Source organism: Phoenix dactylifera, chromosome 12 (assembly GCF_051530095.1).
Source record: "Phoenix dactylifera cultivar Ajwa chromosome 12, Ajwa_hap1_PhDact_Kaust_v1.1, whole genome shotgun sequence".
In the NCBI taxonomy this organism is placed as follows: Eukaryota; Viridiplantae; Streptophyta; class Magnoliopsida; order Arecales; family Arecaceae; genus Phoenix; species Phoenix dactylifera.
In genome coordinates this window covers 11,753,250-11,780,675 of record NC_143201.1, presented here as the reverse complement: position 1 = coordinate 11,780,675, position 27,426 = coordinate 11,753,250, and the positions used below count along the sequence as shown (strand labels likewise).

At 39.9% G+C, this 27,426-nt stretch overlaps 2 protein-coding genes and 1 non-coding gene across 3 annotated transcripts; 2 read left to right on the top strand and 1 right to left on the bottom strand.

Annotated features, from left to right (window-relative positions):
• The first annotated feature begins 12,188 nt into the window (after positions 1-12,188).
• On the top strand, positions 12,189-12,297 carry LOC120106751 (small nucleolar RNA R71). Its single transcript, XR_005508799.1, has one exon. It is a non-coding gene; the product is annotated as a small nucleolar RNA R71 (small nucleolar RNA).
• A 10,710-nt stretch (positions 12,298-23,007) lies between these two features.
• On the bottom strand, positions 23,008-24,959 carry LOC103698542 (pentatricopeptide repeat-containing protein At5g56310-like). Its single transcript, XM_008780573.5, has one exon. The coding sequence runs from the start codon at positions 24,957-24,959 to the stop codon at positions 23,124-23,126; it is 1,836 nt and encodes a 611-aa protein (XP_008778795.5). The 3' UTR covers positions 23,008-23,123.
• Positions 24,960-24,961: 2 nt separating this feature from the next.
• Positions 24,962-26,851, top strand: LOC103698539 (pentatricopeptide repeat-containing protein At3g18970-like). The gene has a single exon (XM_008780571.3). It carries the CDS (start codon positions 24,962-24,964, stop codon positions 26,333-26,335), a length of 1,374 nt encoding a protein of 457 aa, XP_008778793.3. The 3' UTR covers positions 26,336-26,851.
• Positions 26,852-27,426: the final 575 nt, after the last annotated feature.

Below are 27,426 nucleotides of genomic sequence, written 5' to 3'. Positions count from 1 at the left end.
GTCTCATTGTTAGTATATAATTGAAGCATATGAGAGCTAATCTGAGATTTATCATAAATATTTTCTAAAGTATCCCAGATCTCCTTAGCAGATAAGCATGCAGAAATTTCATTAAACTTTGTTTCTTGAATAGCACAATATAACATGTTCATAGCATTAGCATTTAATTGTGCTAAGTCCTTCTCATTAATATGAGAGAGTGTGTGAAGGTCATTTATTATAATTTTTCATAGATAGTAGTTTTGTGATTGAATGAAAATGCGCATGCGTATTTTCCAATGTGGGTAGTTTATACCATTAAACAGTGGAGGTGTATCAATTGATTGTCCTTCTCCTAGAAAACTATCTATTTGAGTTGTCATGATCTTTGGCTCTAGTTGGTTAAGACTACAAATAATATTTGAGCACCCGCTCTGATACCACTTGTTGCCCAGTAGATACAACCCAAGAGGGGGGGGTGAATTGGGTCTTTTAAAACTTTTAAGCTACTTCTAGCACTTTTTGATTAATTATGCTAAGTTGTATATATGCGCAGTGAAAGTTGAACTTAGCGACAGTTTGATGTATAGAATGTGACTTGATTGAGTATGCTTGCAACTAAAGAATTCGCGGATAATAGTTAAGCAAGCAATTTATCTAAGTGAGTAAGTGTGTGAGTTAGATAATGACAAAAAGTATTACAAACACAGCAAACATATAGTGGTTCGGTGCACCCCAGCACCTACATCCACTCCCCAAGACTTCTTGGGAATTTCACTATAATCCTACAGATTACAGTCGGTTGTTTTACAAGCTCACAACCCAACTTGTTGTTTTACGAGGTCACAACGAACTCGGTCGGTTTTCCCAGGCTCACCGACTAGAACCACTCCGATTGTTTTTTCGGGATCACAATCAAACCCTTACACGTTGGTTTTACCCTCGGCTCACCAACAAACCTATCACCGTTGGTTTTCCCCTTTGGCTCACCAACAAACCTAACACCGTTGGTTTTCCCTTTGGCTCACCAACAACCCTAACACCGTTGATTTTCCCTTTGGCTCACCAACAAACCTTAACCCCTTGATTCAATCCCTTGATTGAATCAAGTTACAAGATATTGAAAACAAAGTATAAAGCAAAACAAAGCTTCTTAAGCAAGCAAATATAACAATATAAACAAATAGAGTAAAGAGAAGCCCTCAAACGAGTTTTGAAGATGGAGGAGCTCGGCTTCTTCTTTACTTGACCCTCTTCTGATTTGGCATGAGGTAGAGGATCACTGAGGCAGCACACGGATGGAGAGGAAGCTTTGGGATTCTCTTGGATGCTCTTCTTCTCTCTATTTCACTTTGAATGGCCCTTTTGTGCTTATGGGGGATTTCCCTTGTAATCTCTTTGAGATCTCTTCTCTAAATGTTCTCTCCCACTTCCATGAGTTTTTCCCTAGCTCTCTTCTTATTTTTATAGCTTCAGATGGCGTGGAAACAAGAATATAGCCGTTAGAGACAAGAAAAAGAGCCGTTGGGCACAGTCTGCATTTCCTGACAATGTTACCGTTGGGATCGGAGTCGACTCGCGCGATCAGGAGTCGGCTCGCCTGTTGCAGGAGTCGGCTCGTGTTTTACCGGAGACGACTCGGCCACTGTTCCAAATTTGAATTAATGTGCTTGCCTCGACTGGGAGTCGACTCGTCTTAACCTGGAGTCGACTCGCCAACTTCTGGAGCTGACTTGGCAATTTCGGAGTCGGCTCATCCACTGAAGTCCGTGGATCTAATTTTGAATTTTGTCCTCTCGAGTCGACTCGACTGTCCTGGGAGTCGACTCGAATCTCAGAGCCCGAACTCCCGATCCTCTGTCTTTTGGCTCGTCCAGTCTTGGAGTCGACTCGAACTTCCTTGGAGTCGACTCGGCTCTCAGTTTGCGAAACATAGCCTTCTGCCATCTTGGTGTAGCGCTGCCTTGGAGTCGACTCGAGCTGTCTGGGAGTCGACTCGAATCTCAGAGGCAGTAACTTGGTTTTCTGTCTGTTGATGGTCGCGGAGTCTCGGAGTCGACTCGTGCAATGCGGGAGTCGACTCGAATCTCAGAGTCCCAAAAATGCTCTCTGACTTTTTTCTTGTGTTCCGCTGAGAGTCGACTCTTGCTTTCTTTGGAGTCGACCTACCAACCATCGGAGTCGACTCGCGTTCCACTAGAGTCGACTCGAATCTCAGACCCGAAAACTGCTCTCTGACTTTTCTGCCTGTGACTCCTAGGAGTCGACTCATACTTCTCCGGAGTCGACTCATACTTCTCCGGAGTCGACTCGAATTCCACTGGAGTCGACTCGAAGACTGTTCTTTTGAATTTTTCTTTTGATTTTACTCCTCCAATTTGAATCCTTTGAACTTTAAACTTGGGCCAATAAATTGTAGCTTTCTTCCAACTTGAGAGCTTTGGAGGCCTTCTTGTGTTCTTCCAACTTGCTATGTTCCTTGCAAAATAAATATCTTTCTCCTTGCAACATAAACATTAGTATCTATACTTCAAGGTTTTGTGATCATCAAAATCAATCTATGAATCAATCTTTGGGTCATCACAACAGATAAAAATGAAAAATCAAAAATAACACCTAATGCAAAAGGAGGAATATATCTTATTAAAGATGATAATGATGTCAATGTAAAAATTGCTAATCTGACTAGGAAGGTTGAAGCCATGGAATTAAGCAAAGCCAATATAGGAAAAGCACAAACTATTGTTGAAAGTATATGTGGAATTTGCGAGAGTAATGCACATGTAACCAAGGATTGTCCTACAATCCCTGCTTTTCAAGAAGTGTTGCATGATCAAGCAAATTTCACCAATACTTATAAAAGACCATTTCCAGAAACATATAATCCTAGTTGGTGAAACCATCCTAACTTTAGCTGAAGACATGGACCCACTGCTAATGAATCTCAAGGAAATTCTGTTCCTACTCTTTATGTGCCACCACATAGGAAATCCCTTGAAGATACTTTGCAAACCTTCATGCAAGGGCAGACTCAAATAAATCAGAATACAATGCAATCACTCCAAGAACTTAAAAATTCTGTAGGTAGAATTGAGGCTCAACTTAATGTTAGGGAAAGAGGGACATTTCCAGCCCAACCTCAATCTAACCCAAAGGGTCAACATGAGGTCCATGAAGCAAGTTCATCCCAACCTAAATTTGAGCAAGTTAAGTCTGTCACAACCCTTCGGAGTGGAAAAATAATTAATAAAGAAATTCCAACAGAAGATGACAAATCTGAAAAATCTATTGAAAAGAATGATGAAGATGATAATGAACAAAATGATCCAATACTGCATCATAAGATAGTTGCTCCATTTTCTCAGCGCTTGCTTGCAGCTAAAAAGGGAATACCTGACCAAGAAATTTTGAATATCTTTAAACAAGTAAAGATTAACATTCCTCTATTAGATGCCATTAAGCAGATTCCATCTTATGCAAAATTTTTAAAAGATCTTTGTACCATAAAGCGAAAGCTTTACGTACAAAAGAAAGCTTTTCTAACTGAACAGGTGAGTGCTATTCTCAAACACAACACCCCACCTAAGTATAAAGATCCTGGTTGTCCTACCATATCTTGCATCATTGGAAACTTTAGGATACAACGAGCCCTTCTTGATTTAGGTGCAAGTGTTAACTTACTGCCGTATTCAGTTTATGAACAGTTAGGACTTGGTGAATTAAAACCCACCAAGGTTACTCTCCAACTTGCCAATCGATCTATAAAGATACCAAGAGGAATAGTCGAGGATGTACTTGTCCAAATTGATAAATTCTATTTTTTAGTCGACTTCATAGTATTAGATACCCAGCCTGTCATGAACTGTACCACTCCAATACCTGTCATTTTAGGCCGCCCATTTCTAGCTACTTCCAATGCTTTGATCAACTGTCGAAATGGAATAATGAAAATGTCATTCGGAAATATGACTATAGATTTTAATATATTTAACATTTGCAAACAACCCGATAATGATAACGAAAATGATGAAATTCATGGAGTTAATCTGATCGACTCCATTGTAGAAGATGCTCTTGTCCCATCTCTTTCTTCTGATCCTTTAGAAACATGCCTAACTTATTTCGGAAATACAGATATCAACCAAAACTTTAGAGAAATCAGTGCTATATTAGACTCAGCTCCTTTGTTGGATACAGATAGGTGGAAATCTCGTTTTGAAGAATTGCCCACACGTAACAATAGTCCTCTACCATCTAGTGTTCAAGCACCTAAACTTGAGCTAAAGCCTTTGCCATCTGAGCTCAAGTATGCATACCTTGGTCAAGAAGAGACTTTTCCTGTGATCATATCATCCCAACTCGAACAAAGTCAAGAACTAAAATTATTGGAAATTCTCAAAGAGCATAAGGGAGCAATAGGGTGGACAATTGCTGATATCAAGGGAATTAGTCCCTCAATTTGCACTCATAGAATCCACTTAGAAGCTGATGCCAAACCTTCTCGTCAACCTCAACGTCGATTAAACCCAAACATGAAGGATGTGGTTAGAGCAGAAGTTCTGAAACTTCTGGATGCGGGTATGATCTAGCCAATTTCAGATAGTAAATGGGTAAGTCCAACCCAAGTGGTTCCAAAAAAATCTGGTGTTACTGTAGTCAAAAATGCCAACAATGAATTAGTTCCAACTAGGGTCCCCACTAGTTGGCGTGTATGCATTGACTATAGGAAGCTTAATTCTGTCACTAGGAAGGATCATTTTCCTCTACCTTTTATTGATCAAATTTTAGAAAGGTTAGCAGGTCATAAATATTATTGCTTCCTAGATGGCTATTCAGGTTACAACCAAATTGCAATTGATCCTGAAGATCAGGAAAAGACCACTTTTACATGTCCTTTTGGCACATTTGCTTACAAGAGAATGCCTTTTGGATTATGTAATGCTCCTGCAACCTTCCAAAGATGCATGCTCAGTATTTTCTCCGACATGGTTGAGCGTTTTTTGGAAGTTTTCATGGATGATTTTTCGGTTTTTGGCTCCTCTTTTGAAAACTGTGTGGACCATTTAAGACTAGTCTTAATTCGGTGTGAGGAGAAGAATCTAATCTTAAACTGGGAAAAGTGCCATTTCATGGTAACTAGGGAAATTGTTCTCGGGCATGTTATTTCATATGAAGGAATTGAAGTAGACAAGGCTAAAATTGACTTAATTACTAACTTACCCAATCCAAAAACTATCAAAGATATACGCTCATTTTTGGGTCATGCAGAATTTTATAGGAGATTCATTAAAGATTTTAGCTCAATATCTAAACCCTTATGTAATCTCCTTCAAAAGGAAACCCAATTTGTGTGGTCTGAAGAATGTCAAAAAGCTTTTGATAAACTTAAAAGCTTGCTGACCTCTGCTCCCATCATGCAACCACCTGACTGGTCACTTCCTTTTGAAATTATGTGAGATGCTAGTGAATATGCAGTTGGGGTAGTTCTAGGGCAAAGAAAAGAAAGAAAGCCTTATGTTATCTACTATGCAAGTAAGACTTTAAATAGTGCACAAAAGAATTACACCACTACAGAAAAGGAACTACTTGCCGTAGTATTTGCACTAGACAAATTTAGGTCTTACTTGATTGGATCCAAAATCATTATCTACACTGACCACGCTGCCCTTAAGTACCTTCTTTCAAAAAAGGATGCTAAGGCGCGTTTGCTTAGGTGGATCCTTCTGCTCCAAGAATTTTTTCTAGAAATAAGAGATAAAAAGGGGGTAGAAAATGTAGTAGCTGATCACTTGTCCCGTCTGACTCTTCCAGATTCCTTAGACAATTCACCCATAAAAGACACTTTTCCTGATGAGCAACTGTTTGAGATCACATCTTCACCCTGGTTTGCAGACATTGCAAATTTTCTAGTCACAGGTGAACTACCAAGTCAATGGAATAAACAAGACAAAAGAAAATTTTTGACTGAAATAAAATTTTTTTTCTGGGATGATCCTTATCTTTTCAAATACTGCCCAGATCAAATTATTAGGAGATGTGTACCTAATGACGAATTTATTAGTGTCATTTCCTTTTGTCATTCTGAAGCTTGCGGTGGTCATTTCTCTGCTAAGAAAACGGCTGCAAAAATTTTACAGTGCGGTTTCTATTGGCCCACCTTGTTTAAAGATTCCCATAACTTTTGCAAAGCTTGCGAGCGTTGTCAAAAGTTAGGTGGAATAACTCGTAGGAATATGATGCCCCTCAACCCAATTTTAATTATCGAAATATTTGATTGTTGGGAAATAGATTTTATGGGCCCATTTCCTCCTTCATTCGGAAATTTGTACATCTTAGTAGCTGTGGATTATGTCTCCAAATGGATTGAGGCAATTCCTTGCAAACATAATGACCACAAAACTGTTCTAAAATTTTTAAAGGAAAACATTCTTTCCAGATTTGGAACGCCTCGAGCCATCATCAGTGATGGGGGTTCACACTTCTGTAATAAGCCTTTTGAGGCTTTAATGTGAAAATATGGGATCACCCATAAAGTCGCCACCCTTTATCATCCACAAACAAGTGGACAAGTTGAAGTATCCAATCGATCAATTAAGAATATTCTGGAAAAAACGGTTAACCCAAATCGCAAAGACTGGTCTTTGCGTTTAACTAATGCACTTTGGGCTTATCGTACTGCTTTTAAAAGTCCGATTGGTATGTCTCCGTACCGTCTTATTTTTGGCAAACCTTGTCACTTGCCTGTGGAATTGGAGCATAGAGCCTACTGGGCTATTAAGAGATTTAATTTTGATATGGATAAGGCTAGTTCACTACGCAAACTTCAACTTAATGAACTAGAGGAAATCAGGAATGAAGCATATGAGAATGTTCGAATTTATAAGAACAAAATGAAAGTCTTTCATGATAGAAATATTATGAGAAAAATATTTGAGCCTTTCCAGAAAGTTCTATTGTATAATTCAAGACTTCATTTATTTTCAGGAAAATTGAGATCTAGGTGGACCGGCCCATTTATAGTTAAAACTGTTTATCCGTATGGAACTGTTGAGATAGAGAATCCAAACACCGGTAATATTTTTAAAGTAAATGGCCAACGTTTGAAGTTATTTTTGGACAACTTTACCCCAGAGGTTGAATCGACCAATCTGGGAGATCCTGTTTATCAGGATTGATCTCTATATCTGCTAGAGATCCTCTGTTTGTACATAATTTTTCTTTCTTTCATATGACAATTGGTGAGCAACAACAGTGTGCAGTCATTCTATCAGGTAAATTCTAACCTTCAGCCTTATTATCCTTCATACAATCATATTTAATGCATTCATGTTGAAACATTGGGGACAATGTTGAATTTAAGTTGGGGGGAGAGATTACTATATTTTTCTATATATCATACCAATTGTCATATATTTCATATATTTCATAAAAAAAATTCTGTTTAAAAATATATATATTTATATATATAAATAAAAAAAATAATACAAAAAAAATATAATAATAATATATAAAAATAATAATAATAATAACAAACATATATTTTGTTGCATCTAATTACCACTATATTTTTTTTCAAAGAAATAAACATGTGCAGCTATTAAGGCAAGGAGCATATTATGACTTATTAGAGACCTATTATTAGATCCCCACACAAGTATTCAATGACAATAGGAAAACCTTAGAGTTCACTTGTGTTACCTATTTGTTTGTTGACCTTATTCACAAGAGAAGTACGAGTGTCCTTGTCTTAAAGTCCATGTTTTGGTTTTCACATAAAGATAGAGTTTGAAATTTCCGGCTAGACCACCTGGGTGCCTTATGTTCTGACCTTGGTTGACCTATAGTCACAATTCAGTCATGTTACATATGTATATATATATATATATAGTAAAAAAAAAAGAAAAAAAAAGAGAGAGAAATAATACTATTTGTCTTCACTGAGTAACTGGGCCTCTTGCCTACAAAGCAGCGACTGTTCGCGTAAAAAGGTGAAAATGACTGAAATAAGTGACTAGTCTGGTCTCGTGGCGTAGTCTGGTTCGAGTAATTAAGTCCGAGGGGTGTTTCACCTAATGCCTTGAGCCAACTGGATCAAGAGTCATTGACCCAAAGCTCGTTACATGGACCTTACTAGAGCCTAATGGAGTTGGACTGTTGTAGTCACTATGTGAAAAAAAATATATAATAAAAAAAATAAAAATAAATTAAACATGAGTAAGTTAGTTAAACTTAAACCAAGTGACGTGTGGATGACTAGTTTGACTCCATTGTTTTAGAACTCTGTATACCTGGGATGTCTAGTTGGGATTGATAGCTTCATTTTTATATGCGAACCATTCTGGATAAAAAACATGTGATATTCAGAAAATTTAGTAGATCGGGAGCTAACAAATGGTAGTTAACACTTGTGAATTTGAGTAGTGCACCTAGAACTCAAAGGGTACCCAATTGTGGTGGAGGTATAGGTATTCTGAGACGTCACATTTACATTTGCCTTAAGAGTTGCTATGTTTTAAAGTATCTTCTAACTTAAAAACGATGTTTATGGGTAACATCACTGCAAATCCTCATGAGACAACACTCGTCCACTAGGGTAACCTAGGGGTTTAACGGCTTGTTGCACGTGCTAAGTGCAATCGTAATGCTCTACGAAAGTGAGTATTTATTTTAATTCATGCATATTAATAAACAATACTTTTGCACTCTCATTTTATCATTTTCACACTAAATTGCTAGAGACCAGCAATAAGCTAGTTGGGGGGGTGTGATGAGAGTACAAAAGTAAAATTTTCATATTATCTTAATTAGTATTATAGCTAATCTTTATTAATAAAATTAATTAATTAATGTTTTATCTGTGTCTGAGTGCATGTAATTCAAAAGACCCAATAATGCTGGATTTTAGCCCAATGCCTGGTAGTTCGAGCTTAACAAATTCCCCTGTGTCCGTGATGAGGCGACTCAACAGTTCCTAACATAAAATTTCCATGTATCCACATCAATGAGTTGAAGCAAGTGATTTCCCAACATCTTCAAGTGTCCCTGTGCCGTCTCGAAAGTCCCAAAACAATTCAATCCGTTTGCCATCAACTTCCCAATGTTTAAGTCCTCCAACCGACCGTGGCAACATTCCATTTCCTCTGTTTTGGAACAAACCCAGCACTCAGCTCTTCAACCGTCGCCACATTCCATCCGTTCGAGCACACGAGGAGTTTCCCACTTTTCCCAACCGATCATGGCATCTCCTCAGAGTCCTTCCATCTTCCCTGTTTCTTCCCAGCTCATCCACAAATCCAGCAGCTGTGAGGAGTCTTCTCAACACCCCAACGGTCATCTTCTTCCACACTTCCCAGCCGCATCCCAACCGATCATGGCATCTCAAGCGTTGTGGCATCAACCAGCCACATGGCTTCTTGTCTTCCAACGGATCATTCCAAGCAATAGTGGAAGCATCCCAGCAGCCGAAGATCCCAGGCGATTCAACTTCATCTACCCCGTGCTCATCCATTCCCAAACTTCTACAACGTTTCCAGCTGAAGAATCCCAAGCGATTCAACTTCATCCCGCATCTCAAGCAATCGGATCATCCCCAAACCTCCACGCGTCTCACCAGCCGCGCCTTCAACATGCTATAAAAAGGGGAGTCATCCGGTGGAGGAGGGGAGCCGACGGAAGAAGAAGAGGAGGATCTATCGGCATTATTCCCAGCCGGACAGAATAAAACAGAAAGGGAGAAGGCCGGATACATCCAAGTTCGGGCGAGATAGGAAGAGAGGAGAAGAGGACAGCTAGCCGTGCGACGAAGGAGGAAGAGGCCAAGGGAGGATCTACCAGCGAAGCTCCCTCTTCCGATCAATCCTTTCAGCCGAGCAAGAGAGGAGGAGAGGCCATGGGAGAAGAAGAAAGGAAACAGAGTACTCTGTTTCCTAATAGAAGAAAAAAAAAAAAAAAGGGTTTATGTTTATTTTATTTATTCTATGCTAATCCCTTTTATAAAATTGCTTGCATCTCATATGGATAGCTAAATATCTTTTAGCTAAGGCTAAGGAAAAGCCTAGCATTTTCTTCATGTATTTCATTTAATCATCAATGGGATTTTATTGTTATTGATTTGATTTATGGTGCAGTAAATTTATAGAAATTATTTCAAACTTATATATTTTCTTTGATTTGTTATTTCCCCCGGGTATAACAGATGCTTAGAAATCCTTGTAGTTTAAAATAGAATTACTATAATGCTGCCCATAAAAACTAAATCTATTTTATTATGATTAATAGATGATTTTAGGAAAGCATGATTAAGTGCTAGGCTGAATCCTAATGCCTTAGTTATATTTTTAAATCTGAATATTAGTTAGCTTTAAGTTTTTTTTTTTTGTTCACTGTCAAATCCCTGTGGATTCGATCTCGGACTCACCGAGAATATTACTTTGCTACACCCTATACTTGGGGTATTCTACATTTAATTTTCCTTTTTAAAAGAGCAAGATTAAAAACGTAGCACTTTAGCTAACAAATATTCTTTTGCGATGGTTTCAACCCAATCAACCTCCTTACTCTCTTCGGGATCATTGGGTTGTTTGCACACATTAAAAATGTTCAGTTCTAAGGTCATGTTTACCAAAAGAAAGCTTCATGACGCCATTCCTACAATTAATCAATGCATTAGAAGTTGCAAGGAATGGACGTCCTAAAATGACTGGAATCTGAGATCGTGAGTTCGAAGCCGGATGTGTGTCCAATATGATAAAATCGACAGGAAAATAGAACTTGTCTACTTGGACTAATACATCCTCGATAATCCTCCTTGAAATTTTAACTGACCTGTCAGCTAATTGCAAAGTGACGGAGATTGGCTTCAACTCACCTAAACCAAGTTGCTCATATACAGAATATGGCAACAAATTCACACTCGCCCCTAAATCTAACAATGCTCGCTCTATCCTAAAGTCGCCTATGATGCATGAGATGGTTGGGCAACCTGGATCCTTAAATTTAGGGAGAATGTTGTGCTGCAAAATAGTACTCACATTTTCAGTTAAGAATGCCTTCTTCTTAACATTTAATCGGCGCTTGACAGTACACAAGTCCTTCAAAAATTTGGCATATGAGGGTACTTATTTAATTGCATCAAGAAGAGGTATGTTGATCTTTACTTGCTTAAAAAGCTCAAGAATTTCAGAATTAGGTTCAAGCTTTTGCAATGGCTTTAACCGTTGTGGAAAAGGTGGAGGAAAAGGACATTCTACTTTCTCGGTAGAAGTTGGGACCTCAATTTTTTCTTTGTCCCTTTCATCGGCTTTGGGAGCATCAGAATTAGAAGTGACCTGCGGTCTTAATGGGACGGTCTGATTAATGACTTTTCCATTACGCAAAGTCATGATGCTCTTTGCATGTTCTGTATGCGAACTAGAGGGAGCCGTATTATTACTACCGTGCACTTGTGGGTTAGGTTGGGGTTGAGCTGGAAGCTTACCCTTCTCTTGGGTACTTAGGACGGTAGTCAACATTGACAATTAGTTCCTTATGTCTTCAAAATTTCGAGTATTTGAGCATTGATATTAGCGTGACCTTGTAGAAAAGTTTGTATGGATTGCAAGGTATCCTCGATATTTGGCTTTTGAGAGGGTGGTGATGCAAAAGTAGAATGTGCAGGTGGAGGAACTGAATGGTGTGACTGTTGAGGATGATCATTTCTCCACCTAAAATTTGGATGATTCTTCCAACCAGGATTATAGGTATTCGAGTATGGATCGTTATAAGGCTTTTGGTAGGAGTTCATAGCATTTGCTTGATCGTGCAAGACTTTTTTGAATGCCGGTATGGTGGGACAATCTGTAGTAGTATGACCCGATATATCGCAGATACCACAACACTCGTTTCTAAGCTCTATAGTCTTGACAGGCTCAACCTTCCTAAGCTCAATTTCTTCTACCTTCTTAGTGAGGGCTGCCATTTTAGCGTGAAGATCATCCTCAGTTCTGAGGTTGTAAAGGCCTCCCTGTACAGAGCTAGTAGGCTTAGGCAAAGACTTGTTGTTTCTATCCCCGTTATCCCAAAGTTGGGCAGTCTCAGCAAGGGAATCCAAATACTCCCATGCCTCATCAGGTTGTTTTTCTAAGAATCTACCATTGCACATGGTCTCTACAAACTGTTTCAACTGTGGAGATAAACCTTCATAAAAGAGGCTAATGGTTCTCCAAGTTTCGAATCCGTGATGAGGGCATGAGAGAAGAAGGTCTTTAAATCTTTCCCAACATTCATAAAATGTTTCATTATCTTTTTGTTGGAAATTGCTGATATGTCTTTTCAAAAAGTTGGTCCTTTGTGTGGGGAAGAACTTCTTTAAAAATTCTCTCTGCATATCTTGCCAAGTTCTTATTGATCTAGGTCGCAAAGAGTTTAGCCATGTTTTGGCCTTATCCTTTAGAGAGAAAGGAAACAATGTCAACTTGAGGACATCCTCGGTGACGTTTGGCACTCTAAATGTAATGCTCAATTCTTCAAAATCCTTTAAATGAAGATACGGACTTTCGGACTCTAACCCATGAAACTTGGGCAGCAATTGGATTACCCCAGGTTTGATGTCAAAATGTCCTACATTATCAGAAAAAATTATGCATGAAGGCTGACTAGTCATAGCCGGTTGTAGGTATTGTCTTAGAGTCATAACATGGGGTTCTCGTTCTCGATTGTGGTGACTCCCCGCATCTTCATTTAAATCAGCCATCTCACAAGGTGTGAGATATTGCGAAGGAATTTCAGGGGTATGTCCTAATGGATGATCTAAAGTTGTACGATTTAATCGACCGGTGTCGTCCCTATTCCACTTTAGCATGCAAAATATTTCCCTCTCTTTTTTTTCTGTTTTTTTAAAAAAAATAATAATAAATATAAGTACCAACTAAAGATACCCTAAAACGACACCCTAAAATAAAAATCTATTCACAATCAAACATGCAACAAAACATTACACCTCAATTTCTAATGTTTTTCTTAAATTTCAAGACAGCTCCTAACTGGTTTGAAGAGGGTACCTAAGCCTCCAATCCGGTCTAATGAACCAAGTTGACCAGGTAAGCTCCCAGGTAAGTGGAGAGGTCACGATGCGTTCGCAAAGGTCCCACTTAAAACCCACTTGCCTCGAACAGATGAATTGTCTCCCTTATAGGGACAAAGCTTGCCTAGACATCAACTAAGCCACAGAGCAAAATTGGTGCAACTTTCGGTGGTCTTCGTCCTATTGAGCTCGAATGTCCTTAGGGGCCAATGTCTAGTTGATTTTAGTTAAGCTTAGGATATTTATGCACTGGGGTGATTTTTGGGCTAAGGACGAGTGATGAAATCCCGACCTTATCTTTTTAAATGGGTTCAGCCCTTAGAATATTTTATGCTGATGCTTTATACTATATGCAACAATCAAGAGATTTTTTTTTTAATGTTTTATGACATGACATTAAATTTCATTGAATAGGTGATTAAGCAAATTATTTTTTTTTTAAATTTTATGAGTTGAAGTTTGAAATTTGAATTCTGAAATTTGAAATTTGAAATTTTAGTTTTTCCTCTTTTTTTTTTAAATTTTTGAATAATCACCCTTGATCTTTTCTCAATTTTTTTTTATTGATTTTCAATTAGCAACAAGGGGTAATGAGATATAATAACAATAAAATTCTGATTCTAAAAAAAATTAAATGCAGAAAATTTAAAACAGAAAGCAGCAAGGTTTCGTATTAATCTAATGGTCTTAAAGGTCTCAGAATGTCAATCAGACCGTTAAAATTATTGAAAAATGTGTCTTTCACTAGCTGACCAAATTTGAGTCCAATCAGACGGCTAATTTCTATGATATCAGAGGTTGATGCAAACTGTGCAGGGAATTAAAAATAGTAGTAAAGATTTAATTTATTTTTTTTTCAAAAGAAAAATACTAACTACTAAGGTAAAAATTAAATCTAAAATTATACTAATAACTCAGCCGTTCTCCGGCAACGGCGCCAAAAATTTGGTGCAAAAATAAAATTGCTCTCCCAAGTGCAGGAGAATCGCACAAGTAATATAACTCAGGAGTCCGAGGTCGATTTCTCAGGGAACGATCTATAGATTATTAGCGTAATTTTTAGATGTAATTTCTAGGTGATTTTCAAAAATTAAAAGCAGAGGATTAATAGATAATTAAACAAAGTTCAAGAATATAGAGAAGACTAGGGATCTGGAATCCTCCTTGACAATATTACTTTCAATAAATAAACTCGGCGATTCTTGATTAAAGATTAATATGATAGAGTAGTTCTAATCATGGAGTATACAATCTGAAAACATGAATTCAACATCTGAGTATTTATCGTGCCGGTTACGTCTACGACAAATCAAACATCGAAACAATCCATGCATCAATATATATATAAACCATAAAAGATCCATCTAATAAATAAATATTCAAGAATTCAAAACATACCAATGGATATAAAACAATTAGAATAAAAGTTTAGAGTATACTTGATGAAAGCAACATGGCAAGGATTCATCCATCACCCTTTGCCAAAAGAGTTAGCAAGCTATTACAAACATCAACTCCCCTATTTTTTTTTCTTTTTCTTTTCCGAAACAGGGCATACCCTGTTTCTTTTTCTTTTTTTTCTTCTTCTTCTTCTTCCCACAAATCAGCCCCTCTGTTTTTCCGAATCAGAGCTCCCTTTCCCAGTCGAGAAGGCCCTTTTCATATAGATCGCCCCAGAGCCCATGGACAAGCTAGGATTCCCCTGATCGCGCGTGGAGAGGAGGTGACAACGGAGCGGATCCGGCGCTGATGGGTGCGACGCTTCACGGGATGCTGGGGTCTTGGGCTCAGGCGGACGCTGTGGAGGAGATTGCGGGCGGATCCGGCGCTGAGGGGGTCTGATGCTGGTCCGGCACGTGAGGCAGGCTCGTGGAAGAAGAGGAGGCAGATAGCTGGGAGATTGAAATGGATGAGAGCTGCGGCAGGATCTTCGAACGCTGGGATCCTGGGACGCTGCTCACGGACGGCTGTAGGCGGGATCACATGCTGAAGAACGGACTCGGAATCTTTGAAACGGTGAGGGAGGCGGATGCTTGGGAGGTGATCGTGGCTGCTGTGGAGGAGCGTTGATCGGGTTGTGAGGCTGAGAAGGAGGAGAACACGGACGAGACGAGTGCCGGAGGTGATCGCGGACGCGGACGACGTGCGGATGCTGGGAATGAACACGGGAGAATCACGCTGAGAGCTGGACGCGTGAATGGAGGAGGCGGACGCTGGGGGGTGATCGCGGTCAAGACGGGAAGGGAGCTGATCACTGGTGCGGATGGAATCAGGATGCTAGGATTGGGTGCGGGAGATCAGATCACAGATCCTAGCTCACGGACGGCTGGAAGCTTTAGTTGCATTACGGAATTTGGGGAGTCGCTTGGGTGCGCGGAAGAAGAGTCATAGACTCTGTTCTGCAGTTGGAAGGATGCATCCTTTTTAGATGAATTTATATAAAATAATGTTAAAAATTATAATAAGTGCTAAGGATAAAATATTAATCATGCAAATGTTAACATCTATTATTTATCATTATTTTGCTAGCATTAGGCTAAGTTAATTGGTACTTAGATCGCACTTTTGTGCTCTCATCACAGCTCGCGATCGCAATCGCCCGTGGGATTGCCAAGGAGATCACCCACAGGATCACGATTGCGATCCCGATAGCAAGAAAAGAAGACGGGACAATAACATAATTTCAAAATTTTATTTTATTTTTAATTAATATAAATATGATTTTTTTAACGGTGTTAGAACAAACGTTATATTAGGGTAGGGCATTTATATAATAATAGTGTTTTATGATGGTATAGATACAAATATAAATTTTAAGAGGGTATTCACGCTAAATATTTAGAAGGATATCAATGCAAAAAAAATTTTTTTTTTAATATCAAGTTGAGTTCGAACTTAGATATTAAGATTCAATCAATCTTGAGTCAAGTTTCGAGCCTGAGTAATTCGAATTAAGTCGAACTCAAGCCTCTAGCTACTCGACTCGCCTCGGCTCGATTGCACCCCTCCTTGTTACAATCTACCTGAATGTTGATATTAACTTGTTGTAAGAATAAGTGCAAGAATATTAGTTGACTAGTACCTGATTTGAAAGCCCATGAAAATGTGCATATCCTTCTAATAATACTTGAGAATTGGATGCTGCGGTGCATATTGGCGTGGACTTTACCGTTGTCAATGCAACCACTTTATGATTAGCCATAGGCATGGGAGGTGATGATTTGGCTTCCTATATATTGCTTAGCATTTTGGATTAGAACTTCTACAGATCTGACGATATTCCAATTGTTAATTAAAGTAACCAGGATAATCTTGCTGTCTGTGTGGTTAGAGATAGTTAATGATTATAATCCTATATACGAATGCCAGTTAATTTCAGAATAAGGAAGAGCAAAATAAGTAGAATAAAATGGAGTGCATGCACCCCAAGTTACAACCGATAGGATATGTGGTAATTTATCTAGAAAAATTATCTACGAATATATTCTTCCCTATAATTTCGATTATACTTACATCCGAAGATTTTCAACATTATTAGAGAATTCTGAAGAGATAACCGTGCATGGATAGGATGGCCAAAAACCAGGGCGAAGCAAAGAGACAAGCTGTGCAAATGAATGGTGGTTTTTGCTGCTTACCATTGATTGGTTTTATAGTATTCATTAAGTTGACCTCATGCATAGTTGATGCAATAGAGACAAGGATATAATAGGGGGCATTTAGTAGAAGATATGTGAAGGGAATTGATGATGGTATAAAGACTTTTGGGACTCGTTTGGTTCGCGGGAAAAGAAAGGGGGGAAGTGTGGTCAACGGGAAAGTAATGAGATGCCTCTTATTTAGTTGAAGTTTTCAAATGAGAGAGATGGAAAAGTTATATTCCCATGGGAATATAATTCCCACATTTCATGAGAAAGTCTTTTACATGAGAAACATGAGAAAGTTACTTTCCCATGAGGCGGGAATCACTTCATCTTTATTTTTTTTCCAAAAAGACCCTTCAGCATTAAAGAGGCATTAAAGACCTAATTTTTATTAAAGGTATAATAGAAATTACACATAATATTTCCAGGAAAGTGGATGATCAACCAAACATAAGTACTCTGAAAATCTGTCACTTTCCCATGTTTAACCAAATATGTCAAAAGTACATTCCTAGGCATTATCTTCCTAGGAATTTTCTTCCCAAGAATCATATTCCTAAGAGAAAAAATGCTTTTCGCGAATCAAACGAGCCCTTGGCTAATGGCCTTTAAGGGTGCATTGCACAATGTCTTGTTCCCCGATTATTAAATGCTTCTAGGCATTTGGCTCAATTCCTTTATGGATATTATCTGCGTAATTATCTGTTTTGCTTAGACTAAGCTACCCATCACGCTGATTTGGCATTATTTAGTTTAATAAGAGGTGCTTGGCGAGGACTCCATGCATGATGCCTTGAATGGAAAGCTGATATGCATAAATTACCAAGGTTACTAAGGTATGCGATTATTGGTCCAGGGAGCCCTGTCCATGAAATAGTTTTCCATCAAATCTCATGGATAGCTCTTTTTCTTTTTCTCTTTTTTTTTTTCTTTGTTGTAGATATTGCTATCTCTTTTCCAACTTCATGCAGCCATTATCCTGTTCTATGAAAATATAAGAATATACCGCTAGCTCTCAAAGATGGAGAACTTCAAACCAGTCAATACATGATACTGTTCCAGTGATAGAAATAATCATACATGTCAATAATATTGATCGAACATTGCTAATATGAGATTTTTCTGTGCAGGGTTTAATATTAAATATCTTGTATATTTATATACTACATTATTTTGATAACATTACCATAATACCATGTAAAAAGTAATATATTATGGCAATACTAATAACATATTTTGGATGGTACACCTGCAAAAATAGGAGCATGTTAACATTAATATTAATAATAACCCTTAATTAAATAACATTCTATCTGGACTTATCCAAATCAAAAAACAAAATTTGTCATGCCAAATGAATTTCCTAGGAGTGGATCGAAAAACCATTCCTAATTTCACTTCTTGTCAATTAAACATGGCCTGTGCAATGCTAGGTAAGGAGGAACTTTCCTTGTGCCCTAGGTACTTAAACTATCCTATGCTAACCTCTCCGGTGACAATGATTAACTATTTAAAACTTGGTTTCTTTTTCTTAATAAACTCCGTCCCGAGCTACCAAACAAAATTTAAAAATATTCATAGACAATAAGAAGTACGGTATAAAATATAGGTGAATTTCTCCATATAGGAGAATAGGAGAAGTGGACTTTATGGAAAAGGTAAAATAGTAGGCAGTTGCTACGATGCTCTAATTTTTGTGCATAATTCATTTTCTAACTAATACTAATCTTTGTGTAATTGCAATATGGTGGCCAAGATGGATCATAGTTCAAATACTAGTAGCCGGACTAAATCAGTAATTAACAACTACAGTAATTAACATAATTAAAATAAAGTAGAAGGGCTATCTTGTATGAGACAGTGAAGAACTTTTTACTCATCCCCAGTTCCTGACTCCATATAGAGAAGAGGTAATGAAAGAGGTGATTGGGATGGTGTCAGAGGCAAGGTGAAGGTGCATGACCAAGGTTGAGGAATAGGGTAGAGAAGAATGAGAAACGGTTGTCATTTCCCGTAAGAGTATAAACAAGCCAAACATGAGCCAAGCTCAAGCTAGCTAACCTAATTTCAAGTGGAGCATGAGCTATTCACAATCAGTTTGTTTATGATTTTTTATGAAAAATTGAGATTAGTTTGTAGTAATCAATCTAATTTAATTTAATTTTATAGTTACAATAATTCCATCTATATAATTTATATTAATCTGTACTAAATAATTATAAAATTATTATATTACTATTTTATATAATATAATAATAAATAAAATAATATATAGTATATAAATTATTTTAATTATTATTTTGTGCTAATTCGAGCTGAACTCGTGCTAGCTCATGAATTGCTTGGACTATTTTCTAGCCTAACCGTAGGAGTAAAATATAGAAAAATAAATGGCAACCATCAATCTACCAATTGATTGCATGTTTAATTTCATACATACTATCACTTAGACTAGGATTCAATTATTAATTTCAATAAAAAATAACAAAAAGTTACTATAACCAAACCCTAGATGGTAGTCTAATGAAGGAGGAGTCGCATGAATCTCTTCGCAATGGCTTCTTTATTAGACTTAAATTCTTTGAAGCCCTGCAGCCGATCAAGTTTACCATTTTGTTTCCACTAGAGGAAGCCAGGTTATTCGTTAGTTGATTCTTTTCATCCTGAATCACGAGGGCATTATATAAACTATTTTAAAGCATGTAATTTAATTGAATGGCCACAATGCCGAGTTAAGCTCTCAGAAGAAGGGCCACCCTCTTTCAAGGTGGAAAAAAAAAACACTCTCAGAGTGGAACACTACCTGCAGGTTTCCATGCTAACGAGGGGCATCCTCTTTATCTCCGCCAAAGTCCTCGGAGGCCTTTGAGGGAGAAGAAGAGCAAGCACCTCGGATTTCATCGCCGACTAATTAACAATCTGTTTCTGATAATCCTCTCCAGTTGAAAAGATACTGCATAACTCTGCTCCTCATTTAGCTTGGTAAGATTGAAGGACTCGACAACTACTCTTAGTTGCCAAGCTAAACGGAGCACATCCATATATTTATAGTAGGATAAAGGAGTTGAAGTGCTGTGCGCCAAGGCCATGGATTGTTCCCTCTAATCTCAGCCATTTCTATATTATTCTTTATCTTACCTGTTTAGGGCCACTTGTTTTTGAACTTCCATGATATAGATGGACTTTGATCATATATGGTGAAGGATGTTCTAGGTGATTGTTGTAGTACTAGTAACTTCGATAGAATCAGTTCTTAACTGGGGTCGGCAGAAACTTGGATATCGAGTCACTAGGTGTCCATTCTTGTTCATGGGAAGACAAGATACACTTCTAATGCACGTTCACTAGAGACTATATTCCTAGTTGATCTTGTTAATGAGATCTTATCCATAATCTAGAAAAGTGAGCGCAAGGTCAATTAGCATTTAGCTATAGCCCTGAATTTTTCGACAATGAATTGTTCCAAAGTATGACAAGATTTTGTAGACACTGAGGTGGGGCCAGAGCTAACCAATATCTTCGATTTGGGTGTTCCTGGCCGCATCATCCCCAGGGAGAATTGGTTCATGAGCTAAAGCTAGTGTCTAGTGGAGCCCAAGTGGCTTGTTCCCTTCACGTTGACTTGATGAAAAATATGTCAAACAACATTATTTTCTTTCTCTGAAAACAAAAAGTCGAGCACTAGAAGTTGCCCACAAGTTTTGGCACTTGTCTTCATCAGGTGAGGAATACCAATATTCTCGTTAGTGGCACCTCTCATTTTCGTAAAAGATAAGATAATTTGTTGGAGTATCTAACACGCCCCCGACCCTAGAATCACAATTCGAGGTATGACAGCCGCCGCATACTCACAGAGCTGGCCCTATAAGCATGCAAGATGTTCAACTTGCCAATGAATTCAATATAACCTGTGAACTATACAATTCATACATAGGAGATAGTGAATATTAGAATAAATAAACTATTAACCCAAAATATTGCATATATTATACACGCCACACAAGTCATACCACAGAGATTCTTCTAAATTTTACAACCCTAAACTTTTAGTGTTTAAGTTATTTATACATCATTCGGAAAACATTATAATATACACACACTAATCAAACCAATTATACTATCTACAAGAACTGCATTGCCTCTAATATTTTTCTAAATGTCGATACTAGTCTAGAGTCTGGAACCTGGATCTGAAAAAATAGATGAAGATTATGAGATTCACAAGTTAGTAAGTAACATGTATACTTTATAAAACAAATTCAAGCCATATTAATAATGCGATTCCTTTAAATCATATGACATAGCATTTATTATCAACAATTTCCATGTTCTAAAATTGCATATTATCTTTTCAATAATATCAACAAAAAGAATCAATACATCATATTAGAGTCCAATATGGGCCATTATCATAACGTACTCATATTTATATACTAGAATTCAGGTACCCAGTCCTTTTAGCTCTACAACCCTAATTGCAGCGCATGTATACCCCTATGGCTAAGGTATCACCATGATAACCCTTGTGGTGGGGTCACCACGAAGACCCCCATGATAGGGATCACCACGATCACTCCCATGCCAGGGTCGCAACACTATATCTCTATGGCAGGGTATCACCATGATCACCCCCATGGTGGGGATCATTATACAATCAAGTCCGAACTTATACATAGTTGCGCTAAGATTTAGATGATACATACATACATACATACATACATACATACATACATACATACGTGCATATATATATATATAATTATAATTTAAGCATTTTTTTTTATGAAACTGCTTTGAAGTGTACCATCCAATATGCAATATTTATGATTTTATATGCCTGATCCAATCATAATAGGTATCACCATCCAATTTAATTAACAGAACCAAAATCACTAGTTAATTATCCATATTTATAGAGATTTCATACGTGACTATATTTGAATTTATCATAATAATTTATACCATTTTGAATAATTTATATGACAAGAGTAACATGTAAATCAGACAGATAAAATATGGTTTGGACTATTCTCATCATGGAATAGCTTCCACGAGCTTATGCATGTAATAGTGTCCATGGGCTTACATGTACGATAGCTTTCAATGGTTTACATGTGGGCTAGCCTCCACAAACTTATGTGTGGGATAGCCTTTACGGGTTTACATGTGGAATAGCCTCCACGGGCTTATGCGTGGGATAGGATCTACGAGCTTATGCATGAAATTTCGTCAGTTATGGACTGGGTCATGATTTTGGTTAGTTCAAAGATGGAAAAATATTGCTATGAAACATGAAAATCAAGTTAATGAAAAATAGATGATATGACATAAGAAACTGTTCCTCTGAAAGGTGGCTTGGAGCTGGCTGCCGACGAGATTGGTGCTATGAGGGCGGGGACTAGGCATTCAACCTCAGTGCCCTAGGTGCTGGTTGGATGAGACCGTGGACCACGCTCTATTTCAGTGCGAGCTAGCTAAGAGGATCTAGAGGCTCGTCGATATCCTGCTGAATGCTCGATGCCATTCGGGCCCCTTAATGCAGGCGCGTAGATGGTGAGCCACCACCCCTCAGACTCGGTACGTGGCTATAGTAGTGACTTATACTGCTTACCATATCTAGCTGATCATGAATTTCTGGACATTTAGAAAGAAAAACCCTACACCTAGGTTCGTCGTGCAGTGGGCCCACGTATAGGTGGAGAAGATCACCCATGTAGGTCCATTGGATGAGCCTTAAATAGCCCGAGGCATCTGAGGCTCTACATCTTCTCTTGTAGCACCACAGACGATGTTCTTCACCTAGGAGCCCTCGCCCATGAGTTTTCTCAAGATCAATTTCAATAGATGCGTGTTAGATGGTGGCATGGCGAGTGATGTAAGTTTCGCCATCAGAGGTCCGGACTCTAGGATAATTGTTACTGGTGGGTGCCAGATCTTCGACACTTTTATTCTAAGGGCAGAGCTGAGAGTGGCGTAAGCTGGTCTGGGTCATGCCCGACGTGTTATATGGGCCAGAGTAGTCTTGCTCGAGAGAGATTCGGCCATGGTGATCGGCTGGATCTAGGAGGCACTGTTGCATGGGTGGGTGTCACCCATTGCTCCGGGATATTTGGACCATGGTTAATGGTGACGTTGCCTTTCAGGCCGAGCATGTTTATAAAGAGATTAATGGAGCCACGGATTAGGTGGTCTTGTTTGTGGCCGATCACTCGAGAGAGGAGCCTGTGGGTTGGAAAAAGGGAGTTGCCTAGAGCACTCCAAGACTTGCTATTTTATAGCTTTTTTGCATATATCTATACTAGAAGTATATGAATTATCCACCGCAAAAAAAAAAAAAAAAAAAAAAAAAAAAAAAAAAAAAAAGGGCTACGTCCAAACAGACGAAGCACCAACAACAGGGACTAACCCCATCCAAAGCACAGCGTATTAAATTCCCTTCTCTATTTCCTAGAGCTCTCATTAAACGCCCCAATTCCAGTGAGGTAGGCCTGGTCCTTGAGCTGCCACCACAGCAACTCCAACACCATCTCCAATCCAGCATCATAGACTTCCCCTGTCAAGAACTTCCTCACATTCCCTTCCACCTCCACCCAACTGCACCCTGGGGGCTTCTTCATCCCTCGGCTCCTCATCAGTGCCCGCACCCTTGCCACTCCCTCCCACCTCCGAGCCTTCGCATATATGTTCGACAACAGCACATAGTTTCCGGCATTTTCTGGCTCCAACTCCATCAAATGCCTCACTGCCTCCTCCCCAATCTCCACATTCGAATAACTCCGGCATGCACTCAAAAGTGCTCCCCAGACACCAGCGTTCCTTCGAACACCTGGAGGCATGTCATCAGTGATCAACCTATAAGCTTCATCGACCCATCCAGCCCGGCCGAGCAAGTCGACGACACACATGTAATGTTCGACGGTCGGAGCAATGCAGTACTCATCCTTCATCATTTGAAAGTATCCCCTCCCCTCGTCCACCATGCCAGCATGACTGCAAGCATTTAAAACCGAAACAAAACAGATGGCATCAGGCTTCAAACCGGCTTCTTTTAATTCATCAAACACTCCAATAGCATCCTTGCCGCGCCCATGAATGCCAAATCCAGCAATCATAGAGCTATAGCATATCAGGTCCTTCCGCTTCCACCCTCGAAACAAATCATATGCCCTGTCCAAATCTCCGCATTTGGAATGCAGATCGATGAGCGCAGCCACTGTGTGGCTGTTCAATAGCTCGGCATGGCGATGGTCGATGTAGTTTTGGATCCAATTCGCCAAACTTCGAGACCCTGACTGGGCACACACAGAGACAATGGTTGCAATGGTGGCATGGTTGGGCTCCACCTTGCATTGGCCAGTGGTGCTCAGCATGAGCTTGAAGAGATTCAGGGCTTCATCATTGAGTTCGGCATGCGAATAAGCCGAGATCATCGCATTCCATGTAGCAACATCGCGCTTGGTCATCTCATCAAACATCGACCGAGCAGCCGATATATCCCCACACTTGCCATAGCCAGTGATCATGGCAGTGCTCGCCACTGGGCTCTTCTCTCCATTAGCTAATGCCGACTCAAAGATCTCGAGGGCAAAATCCATCTGACCCAACGCAGCGTAGCCACCAATCATCTCAACCCATGTGAAAGTGTTCTTCTCGGGCATACTCTCGAATAAGCAACGGGCAGCCCCCATATCCCCGGCCTGGGCATACACGGCGATCATCGTATTCCAAGCTTGGACATCCTTCAGTCCATATCTAAGAATGTTATCAAACACCTTACGTGCTTCCACCAAGCACTTGCACCTTCCGTAGAAATCGATAAGAGTAGTCTGAACACGAGCATCGAGCTGAAATCCATGCTTGAATGCATGAGCGTGAATCTGTCCTCCTTCATGCAAAGCCGATAATTGAAGACAAGCTTTTAATAGGGACGACAAGGTGAATGTGAGAGGCTTTATCCCTGGCCTTCGGCTCATTTGGGTATACAATAATAGAGCCTCTTTCCAAGAGCTACTGCTATTTGACAGCGAATAGCCTCGGATTAAGGCGGTCCAGACGAAGACGTTGGGGTTGCGGACGGCGTCGGCGATGTCTCGGGCGTGATCCAAAAAGCCGAGCTCGGCTAACGTCCGGACGAGCTTCGTGGCGACGAAGTCATTCTGGGACTGGCCGCTGGCCACGACGTGGGCGTGAACCTGCTTCAGCTGGCGGACACCTGCGCACCGCCGCACCAGCCCGACCACGCGCTCCTCCTCCGCTCGGCTCCAACGCCGCGCCATCTATGATCGCACTCCCGCGAGCAAGATGCTTAGCTCTCTTGGAACTTTCGTTGTGCAGGAAGCAGGTGAAGCAGATCCACGCGCAGATGATCGCGAACTCTCTCCTTTGCCAGCCTCTTGCCGTGGGGAAGCTTATCGAGCGCTACTTTGCCGTCCTGGGCGGCGCCGACGACGCCCGTCTCGTCTTCCGGCACGCGGACGTGGAGCCCGAGGGCAGGGCGTTCGTGTGGAACGTGATGATCCGTTGCTGCCCACCGCAAGAGTCTCTTCTTCTTTACGCCCAGGAAATAACGAGGAAGCGAGTAATAATGCCGGATAGCTTCACCTATACCTACGTCCTTAGAGCGTGCGCTCGATTGAGTGCTCTGACAGTAGGAAGGCAGGTGCACGCCCAGATTCTGAAGGCCGTGGTCGCGTCGCCCGTGGCGGTCCAGACGACGGCCATCTACTTCTACGCGAGCTGCAAGGATATCGATTCCGCCCGTCACCTGTTCGACGAAATGACTACCAGAAGTCGCGTGACCTGGAATGCCTTGATGACCGGTTACTGCGTCAACGGTTTGGCCAAGGAAGCGCTGGCTTTGTTGAAAACTATGTTGGAAGAAGGCATGAAGCCCACAGACAGGACTGCTGTGTCCCTTCTCTCTGCTTGCTCTCAGCTCGGAGATTTGGCGATGGCGAGCGCTGCACATGCTTACGTATACAAAACTGTTCCATTTCACCAAGATTGCTTATTTATCGGCACCGGGTTGATCGACATGTACTCCAAATGCGGATGCCTGAGCAGTGCTTCAAGAGTGTTTGAAAGAATGAGCAAAAGAAACGTTTTGACATGGAGTGCGATGATGACTGGCCTCGCATTCCATGGCAAAGGCAAGGCAGCTATGGAGTTGCTGGAAGTGATGGAAAAGGACGGCGTAGCACCCAATGCTATCACATTCACTTGCTTACTCTCTGCTTGCTGTCACGCTGGGCTGGTGGACGAGGGCCTCCACCTGTTCGACGCCATGGACAGGTTCGGCGTCGAGCCTAGAATGCAGCATTATGGTTGCATGGTGGACCTCCTCGGGCGGGCGGGGATGGTGGAAGAAGCTCACGGCTTTGTAAAGAGAATGCCAGTGGAGCCAGACGCAGTTGTATGGAGAGCACTTCTAGGGGCTTGCGTGACCCACGGACACGTCGAGCTCGGCGAGGAGGTCGGGAAGATTCTGCTGCAGATCGAACGGGCAGCGACAACGACACCTAGAACCTGTGAAGACTTCTTAGCACTATCAAACGTGTATGCATCGGCAGAGAGGTGGGAGGATGTCACAGCATTAAGAGAAGCAATGAGGCACAGTGGAGTACGTAACAGAGCAGGTTGCAGTTCAGTTTAAGCTGGATCAAGAGGAAAACGGTGAACTTGTTCAGGGTATAACAAAAAATTAACTTATTTAGAAAGGAAATGAAATCGTCTTCTAGACTTGCAACCACAACAAACATGCACAACGTCAATATCCATGCATGAAAGCGACTCTAGTTACAAACGTGTGCACAAATAAAATTACCAACAGCTAGATTCCCCCTTCGGAACAATTTCTTCAAGCTGGAGCTTACTTTCTAGCGTTCAAGTTGCGCTGTGAAAGAACTGTATAATTACCTGCCACAAGTAAACCATCAAACTGGAAAAGAACAACAAAAATAGAAAACAGATGACCTCATCCTGAGGTAGCTATAATATCAAAAGATCTGATGTGTTAGATGCTAATATCACTATTATCAGTTTCGTCATAGAGATTTAGTTGCATTGACAAATTAATCAATACAAGACAGCATAGCAAAAATCTACATCTTCTATTGCAAAAATAAACATTGTACAAAGCAATACCACCTGGGATATCAAAAATCAAAAAGAGAGGGCAAAAAAATCAACAACACCGGATCCTTGTGAGCGAAATTGTAGTCACATACTTCTTCCTTGATTCTGGATCCGTTCGAGCTCATCATTCTAGTTCCTCGTCATTATAAAACTAGTTCCCAATTAGCTGAATAGAGTGGAAAAGTACAAGCATTCTAGTACCATCATTTTAAAGACTACTCCATGATATGGCTCGGTTTGTCAGCCCTAAAATCAGACGATGACACATATCCAATAAAATCAGCAGCCAATCAAATCTCCGAATAGTCAACATGATCGATTATAGTTTGGTGCAATCATAGTTACTTGAAAAGAAATATTATAACCAATTGGATCAGCAGATAAAGACAACGTTCGATCACGGTGTACCGAAAAATAAATATCTTAGCCTTACTAATCAGCAAATATAGAAAGCAAAACTGCCCATCCCGTGAATCATGGATCCTAACCGTGTAGATTCATAACCTCTCTTCTATAAATACCAGATATGGAGATCTCTCAGGTATGATGAGAAATTTGAATACCATACTCATATTTCTATCTCTCCTTCATCTCTCCTAAATACCAAGT

What these genes read in the sequence shown, in the direction of transcription:
- LOC103698542 (XM_008780573.5), bottom strand. Translation starts at nt 24,959, where the DNA reads ATGGCGCGGCGTTGGAGCCGAGCGGAGGAGGAGCGCGTGGTCGGGCTG.
- LOC103698539 (XM_008780571.3), top strand. Translation starts at nt 24,962, where the DNA reads ATGATCGCACTCCCGCGAGCAAGATGCTTAGCTCTCTTGGAACTTTCG.